Source organism: Fulmarus glacialis, unplaced genomic scaffold, assembly GCF_000690835.1.
Source record: "Fulmarus glacialis isolate BGI_N327 unplaced genomic scaffold, ASM69083v1 scaffold17698, whole genome shotgun sequence".
NCBI lineage: Eukaryota > Metazoa > Chordata > Aves > Procellariiformes > Procellariidae > Fulmarus > Fulmarus glacialis.
In genome coordinates this window covers 9,761-18,329 of record NW_009227750.1, presented here as the reverse complement: position 1 = coordinate 18,329, position 8,569 = coordinate 9,761, and the positions used below count along the sequence as shown (strand labels likewise).

The window sequence follows — 8,569 nt, the reverse complement described above, 5'->3', positions numbered from 1 at the left end:
GGCCGGCTGGTGCTGCCGCAGGAGCTGCGGCGGGGGGGAAGTGTTTCGTTTCAGGTCCTGGCCCACTCGCTCCACCCAGGGCTGAGCTGTAGGTACCGGAAGGGGCGGGAGTTGAGCCAGTGGGCCTGGGGTCCGTCTCTAAGAAGATAAATTTTGCAGTGTGTTTATTTGGGGCGGGCGAGGGGAGGAGGTGTGTTGTTCCGTTACTTGCAACCCGCATCATCTGGGTGTTTGCCCCGTGGCTGCATTTCTAGTGGTGGTGATTTTGCGGGGGAGGATCAACGTTATCAGTGTTGCTTGGAGGAGACTGCTGGCAGCTTAGAGGGACAGCTGGCTCTTAACTTTGAGACTTGACACGTAAGCGAAGGCAGGCTTTGAGCCATCGGGAGAATTATAGATTATTGTTTTTGGTGGCCTGACCTGTGCTAACGAGCACCTATATGAGCTGACTGTGGAAACAGATTCTGCCTTAGGACACAGCAGGGTGTCTTTAAGGTCTGTGTGCGGGAGGGGAGTGCCTTCAGCTCTGTCAAGGTTAGCTCCTGTGCTGGTGGCTAGCAGATGAACCGCAGCTATGACAGAAGGTTCTTGTCTGCACAAACACGTTTGTCTTAAATATTATTCTTCCCATCGCTAGAGTCAGACACAGCAAATGGTGCCTAAAACAGAGATCTGAGGGGCTGAGGTTGAGATTTCCACCAGAAGGATGCTAATTATGAAGGTTATGCTGCAGATCCATAAATCTGTCTTATCTTACTGAAAGTAATCTTCCTGAGTTTTTCCTTTTTAGGTAACCAGTCAATTAGTCCTTTACGTAGTCTCTTGAAAGATTGACTGAATTCAAAACAAGTGGGTTTTGGTGAATTTTTGTTTGTTTGTGTGTTTAAAGACTTTGTTTTCTTCCTGTCCCTTCCACTTGTATCTTACTTTTAAAAGAAACTATTTCTATCCAGTGTGGATATAGCTGAAAAATTTCACTATTTTTAAAACACTCTTTACCTTTTATTTCAGGGTCTTCGCCAAATTTCCCAGAGGACCATAAGCACTGCTTCACGCAGGCAGTTTGAAAATAGAGTTCCTGAGAAGCAGAAGCTTTTTCAGGTATTGAGTGAGCACTGATAGTAGAATAATGTTAGTAGAATAACAAGGTTTTAGTAGATCATAATTGCATACATTTTGTTTCTAAAGAACTGGTGAAAATGCTCTTTACATCTGAGGTGAGCTCTTGAAATCAGTTGTATGACTACAGTGTTTGAAAACAGCAGTTATTTTCTACAGAGATTAAGAGTATTTGTACATGCATACTTGACTTGCTGACTCTTTAGGGTTTTTTACCCTGTGAAATGATTTGTACCTGAGTTTCTTATGAGTAGTAGGTACTCTGCAAAGGTAAAGACAAAGTACTCTGAAATGAGATGAGGTGGGGGAGTACGTCCTAAGAACAAATAGAGAAAAACAGCAAGTGGGAGGACAGAAGTACAGTGAAAAGTTAAACCTGCAATCTTATAGCTATATCCATAGCTCACAGATGAGTCCCGTAATTCTTAATGAGGATTGTACTTCTCAGTTATTAAAACAGTAAAGGTCTTAAGGGATTGGATTCACTCCTAGAAAATTATTCGATCTTTAAAAATAGTTTCTGAATTAATCTCTTCCTGATTGATAGGGCCACCTAGTGAGAACTAGTGGTTCTTCAAATGCCAAAGCATTGAGTGGATACTCAAGAGCATACTCCCAACTGTAAGCCATAACTTGGAGCAGTAGCTTCATACTGAGGATAGAGTAGAGCGATGTGAAATGGAAAAAGTATGTTAGAAGCCTCAGTTTAATAGTTTTTGTGTCTTGTTGCTTTCCTTTCCCCTGAAAGAGAAAGCCAGTCTCGTTGGGACGCTGCCTAAGGAGCACAGTGTTCATTGCGAGCCAAGGGGAGGCAGGATGTTGGCAATGGGTGAGGTCAGAGGTTCAGTTTCTGCTGGCAGAGATCTCTAGGCATATCTCTTCCTCCTCCCATTCCTTACTTGTGGGGCAGCAAGTTAAGCTGGGCTGGGTTGTGGGTCACCAGCACTGGAGGCCGGCTTGAATTCCAGAGCAGCGTGAATTTGCTGACAAGGGTAAAGATGTGGATCTGGTGTCTAGGAGTTTTACTTCAGGTGGAGCAAAACAATTTCCTGTATGACACCAGGTAACAGTAGAGGCTCCTCCCCTTGTCTCTCCCTATAGCAGGGATTGACTATGCTGGAGACGGAGGTATGATAGTCATATCCTGTGCACCCGAGGGGGCTGGCAACTGGCGTCAGAAGTGTTTAGGCATCTGCCAAAATCACCGCTGTAGAAATGAATGTGCACATCATTTACTATACTTCCCTAGTGAGTGAACACCTGATCACCTGAGTGAAAGCTTGAGAGACAAAGCGGATTCTAAATAAGGTTCAGAGTCTTTTGGGAGTTGGGAAGATAATTTGGGGAAGTAATTCTTGTTCTGGGTAATTTTAGTTATATTAACACAATATTGCAAGAACTGTATTTAAATAGCTTCTTTTTGTCACTTGTTTCCATTAGGAGGATAATGGCATCCCAGTGCATCTTAAAGGTGGTGTGATGGATGCTCTGTTGTATAAAGTCACCATGGGTCTTGCAGTTTTTGGTAAGGCTGCTACTAAAATATTTATGCTTTGGTACAATTTCCAGTGCGCTAATGTTAAAATACTTTTTCTTTGGTACAATCTCCAATATGTTTGGTGTTTCCTCAGTAAATTAGTTACACAGTTCCTTCAGACTGTTCTTTAGAACATGCAAAATGCATGTAGAGAGGGGAAAAAAACATTTGGATATACTATATATTTATTTGAGCTTTCTCAAGTTTAGCTTTTCAGATGGCTTTTTTTCCCCTGACTAATAGTACTATGGGCTGAACACTCCTTCAGAATTCATGTATGATGTTAGAGAAAACTAGAACTACTTAGAAAGCTTATTCTGAAAAGGAGTAAAATGTAATTATGGCACATACATATCCCAGTTTTCTCACTAGCCTAACTCTTTTTAGTAGTAGGTGATACTTGATGTGCTGAGGTTTCACATGCTGTGAGAACTAGCAGAATATATTCAAGCTTTATGATACTGTATATATTTAACCTTTACATTGCTTATTACATAGTTTTGTAATACCTTCTAAATTAAATATGTTGATCTAATGCATTTTCAGTTACTTTAAGAATGAGTAACCATTACTTTATTATCGTCTGTGTAGGTTCCACAAACATGCCCTCTCCCTCCCCTTTTTTTTTTTCCCCTCCTGTTTCTTTATTTTTATGCAGTCTATGGAGATATTTAACCTTTACATTGCTTATTACATAGTTTTGTAATACCTTCTAAATTAAATATGTTGATCTAATGCATTTTCAGTTACTTTAAGAATGAGTAACCATTACTTTATTATCGTCTGTGTAGGTTCCACAAACATGCCCTCTCCCTCCCCTTTTTTTTTTTCCCCTCCTGTTTCTTTATTTTTATGCAGTCTATGGGTAGAGTATTTAAGTATTTAAGGATTTTTTTCTCTAAAATATGAATTGCCAAAAAAAAAAAAAATTGTTGAGACACGGCTATGGAAATGTGTTGTGTCTGAATTGCAACTGCCTATTGTCAATATTTCTTCTGGAACAAACTGCGAAAGGAAGGCTGACTTGAAAGGAATTCTGTTTACCATTCTGAAAACATCTTTTCTGTCTCTTAATTCAGGAACAGTCTATGTTGTTTACGAGCTGCTTGTTGCTTCAATGCCCAAGAAGCAGAAATGACTCCAGTTCAAGATGGCTCAGTGACTAGCATCTCTTCGTCCAATTCCATGTGACTACAATGGCAGCTTATGCTTCTTATAAGCAGCTGGCTTAATGCTTGGAATCATAATTTAATTGTAACATGTTACCTGCAATCAGTAAAGCAGTTTTTACATTGTGTTGTGGTGGTCTGGACTGTATCATGTGTTCTACATTAGAGTGCTTTTTACTTCCAGTAAATGTCCATTGAGTTGATCAATATGCAGATCTTTGAATTGTGAGCCTCTTTTCTTTGTATGTGGTTTATGTTAGTACTTCAAACATGAGTTAAATGCCCTGAATCCCTGTGAGAAAGTGGTATCTTATCTTTATTATAGAAATTTCCTCTTCTTGATTTAGTGGAGCAAATTAATCTTATAATAAATGATTAGGATTAGATTAAACCTGTGTGGAAATGAATGTTCAGGACTTGATTATGCTGTGTCTTTGCTGTCAACTGCTGGAATTTGACTGTAATACATCTAGAAATAGAGGAATCTGATTCCTGATCATCATCCAAAGGTGACAGTTCTTACTATGTAGAGGTGATAACACTGTCCTCTGCAGGTTCAGGGGCTTAGAAGTAGTCTCAGTTGAACTCGGCACCTTCATCTAATAGATTTTTTTTTTTTTCAGTGGCTTTTCTCTGCTTAATGGAACATCATATTTCATGAAAAGAATGAAGATTTGTAAGCAAATATGATTAGCAAGTGATCGTGTATTTATCTTGCTGCCCATGAAATCAACATATATATGTTAATCATGATTAAGACTTGGTCATCTTCCAACATTGCCTCATGTTTCAGGTGGCTAAAGTCAGCTTGTTCTCAGTCATTAGGGTAAATGAAGCAATCAGTTCTTTAGCATAAAATAAGGAAAAAAAGTTTATTAGAGAATTTGAGGGTGTTCTAGAGCAAGCAGGAAAGTGGAGGAGGGGCACAATAAGTGTTAATACTAACTGTACTAGTGCAGCGCTAGAATTTTTCTACTGATTGAAAAGGTTTACAGTGACTTAATTAGACAGATACTCTGGCAGTTGACTGCTAATTTGACCTAGGTTGAACTGGTCCCTCTTAAGCCGGAAATACTGAAGATACTGAAGGCAGTGCTTATAAAAGCTTCCAATTCTTGTTATTAATTTTTGTCAGTTTTTAATGCTCTTTTGAAGAATTTCTCCAGCATGCTCTGTAACTTCGAGGATAAGCTAAATGCTTAGAGAGAATGCCTTCTGTCTCTACGAGTTGTACTCTTCTGTGGTTTGGGAATAGGACTGCCCCATGTCTTTAGGGTAGGAGCAGATCTAGTCCATAAGTACATACCAGGTTAAGTGGATTTGGTTTCAATTGTAGCATAATTTGGGTTGGGAGGGACCTCTGAAGGTCAATTGGTCCAATCTTCTGCTTAGAGCAGTGCCACTTCAGAGCTTGGGTTGCCCGGGGCCTTGACCAGTCGCACAGGGAGTGTCTCCAAGGATGGAGATTCTACTGCTGCTGTGCAACCTGCTCCAGGGTTTCACTGTCCTTTCTCTGAAGACTGTCTTTCCTTTTCTGGGATACAGGAATACATGTGTTTAAAGGATGGTTGCTAGCGTTCCTGTAACACAGCTCTAAAGGAAGCCATGATGGCACTTGTCTACTTCCACCTAGACGACCACCAATTTTACAAACTTAAAGGGGAAAGCAAGTATCTTTCAATGTCTTATGTTAAGACTTCTCACAGAAAATGAGGCAAAAGCTGTAGGCTGAGTTTTAGGTTGCTGCTACTCCTTTACGTCAGGGTGTCAGCTGCTGCTTCTAAAGCTCAGTCAACACTATCGTTTCTGGGAGAGCTGTCAGCTCTGCTCCAATGTCATTTCTACTGGGTCACTCCAAACTTTCTGGCAGCAATTTGAACTGTGTGCCTTAACTAGGTTATGTGCCTTAGCAATAACATGGTTGAGGAGTGCTCACCTGCTCTGTTTTAACACCAGAACTGTATGACAGCGCTCTGCATATGTAGAGAAACAGCAAATGGCTGATAAAGCTAATGGTTTGATTGTGATCCTTTCCAAAGTCCTCCTCTTTCAGTGGCTGAGGTGGTTTATCAGCTTGCTATGACACTGACAACCACAAATGCAACTGGAGATCCATCGTTGTCTTGGAGGGAGAAAAATTTGATTGTGGTTTAGAATTGGGCAGGGATACCCAGTAATAACTATTAGCTGCTATCATGTATTCAGGAACAAGCCTTACATCCAAAGTAGCTAGTACTTCAGTGAAAATGCCTGCTCTATGAAAACTGCTTCCAGGAAGCATCTTTAAGTTAGTGAGTATGAGAATTACTGGTAAGCTACCCTGATACCCTCTTACTAGCTTGACTGTCGCAATTACTAGGGAAGAACATCTCTGGGATCCAGTGGTAGCTGTGCATCCCTAGTTAGGTTTTATGTTCCTAATGCAATTTCTGCCTTTGTAGCCTTCCTGTCAAGTTGCTACTTGTGGGTTATTATGCTAAAAGTCTGGTGTTGACTCTGTAACAAATAGAGCTTCTAAAAAACCAAATTCCATCAAAAGAATCCTTTTTTTTCCTCTTCTCAAGGAAACAGTGGGTTTTCCAAAATGTGAAAATGAGCACAAAAATCTAGCTTCCCACTACAGTACTATTTTAAGCCTCTTGTGGATTAAGTTTGTTTAGAATTTTTCATTGCTACCCTGGAGAACCAGAGTATGCTTGTTAAACTGGAAGGCAAACTGGAAGAGAAGGGCCAGTGTACTCAGAACTCTCTAGTAGAACCAAAAATCTTAAAAAAGGGGAGTTGGAGGGATACCCCTTGATGCTAGTCTCTCTGCATAGGTGGTGTTGGCCAACTGCATGACTTAAAGAGTAAGAACTGCCTGGATGGATGTCTCAGAAGAAGGTTTGGGAAATGGGGTACAGCTTATCTTGAGACAGGCATTGATGCCTACGAAGAAAAGAAACCTCACAGCACAGTGAGCTATACTTCACAGCATGTGAAGGAAATCAGTCTGCTCTCTCTGCGACACTGGTAAGGCTGCTGCTGCTACCACGTGCCCAGGGTTATTACCAAGATGTGGGCCAAGTGGTGGGCATCTGGCAAGCAGCATAAGGAAAGATCAAAATCTTTAAAAAGCCCACATCCTTTCCCACCCACAGGAATTATGAAGAATATTGAAAGAAGGACAATTTTTTAAATAGTCTAAATTATAAAAACCCTGTGATAAGCTAGGCGGTAAATGTGCGTTTCTGTGTGCAACCGAAGCAGAACATGCAGCTGTTCTTGTTCTCGCAATCAACTGCATCTCGGAGTCCGCTGTCTCAGGAACGGCGGCAGCTTGTGGGCTGTGCTGCAGGCAGCAGCCCTGGTGGGAGGGCATGTGGGGTAAACGCAAGCTACGAAAAACATCTTCGTACTACGAAGTGATCGGTATTTAGAGACGGAGCCTTGCAATGTTATTTAAATGAATAACAAATGACAAAAAAATTGTTCTGGCAGAGGTGGGTCTAGTGAGCCCAAGACGAGTCTCTGGAGCCTGCAGCTGGAGGCAGGGAGAGTGGTTGGCATTGCTAGGGCTGCGCTGTGCTGCTGCCGAGCGCTCACGGGGTGGCGTACGCAATCTGTGGGTCTGCTAGCGCGGCTGGATTTTTTTCTGCTGCAAGAGCAGTAGGAGGATGAAGCCAAACAAGACCCACAGTCAGCTGCTCAGCACCATTTTCTAGGACCGCGTTACAAAGCTAACAGGGAAATTCCCATCTACTGTTCAGTCAATACATGTAATTTGTTGCAGGCATGTCCACATCATAAGCTGCCGGAACGTGCCTATACTGCCTATACTGTCTTTCTCTAGGAAAATGCAAAAAGAGAGCTATGCATCTTCTGTAGGGCTAAAATTAACGGAAAATGTTTGGAAGTATCTGAAGATCTTACCTTCAATCTCCCTATGGGCATTTTATGAGTAGAAGAAAATAAAATAAGCAACATCTATTAATCCCTGCTAATGTGAAAAAATGATAAATTTAAAAAAATAAAATGGTTGGTAATATGAAGTCATGGACTGCTAGCAGTTAACACACTCAAATTGTGTGCTTTTCTTGTCTGATTCTATTACTGTAATGCTTAATCACCATCCTTAAATCAATATTTTCTGGAGTTAGGTATTATACTGATGTACAATATTGCTTTGCAGTCCTACTTTTGATTTGTGTCTAGGCAATACACATGGTATCTTTCCCCAGAAGAGATTTCATGTGAACTTTATTTTCTATTTCAGGTTCATGTAAAATTTATTTTTCAGTTACTGTTATTACAAATGGTAGCTAAGATTTTTTTATATTTTGCCTTAAAGGATGGGAAAGCCCCCTGGAGCTGAGGACATAGGAACGCTGTCCTGGCTTCCACTGAGCTGGATTGTTCTAAATGTCACCCCAAAAATATGGGGGACATTTTCTGCTAGATAGGCAATGAGTACTCCATCTCTTCCACTTCCCTTGCCACCCTATTTTTCATTATGTAAGCTTTTAAACTTACATGGTTTTAAGGTTAACAAAGAAAACTTAGTAGTGTGCCAGCTTTGGCAGAATGAAAAAGAATTGTTCATGCTACTGTAAGAGAAATGACTATTCAGACAGTAATCAGACAGATGAAACAGATGAAAATTAAATTCTCAATATTGCATTTCTAGGTTACACAATCCTTTCTGAGGCTCCGGACGTACAGACCATGTTTTACTTTCTCCATTGGGAAGGTAGCTCAGAACTGT

The 8,569-nt window shown here is 40.8% G+C and overlaps 1 protein-coding gene across 1 annotated transcript; it reads left to right on the top strand.

Moving 5' to 3' along the window:
* Nucleotides 1-1,011: 1,011 nt before the first annotated feature.
* LOC104080758 (cytochrome c oxidase subunit 7A2, mitochondrial) lies at nt 1,012-3,794 on the top strand (the record flags this gene model as incomplete). Its single annotated transcript, XM_009583264.1, has 3 exons — nt 1,012-1,101; nt 2,560-2,644; nt 3,736-3,794. Coding segments are annotated over 3 exons (234 nt in total), but the record flags the coding sequence as incomplete, so codon positions are not given.
* Nucleotides 3,795-8,569: the final 4,775 nt, after the last annotated feature.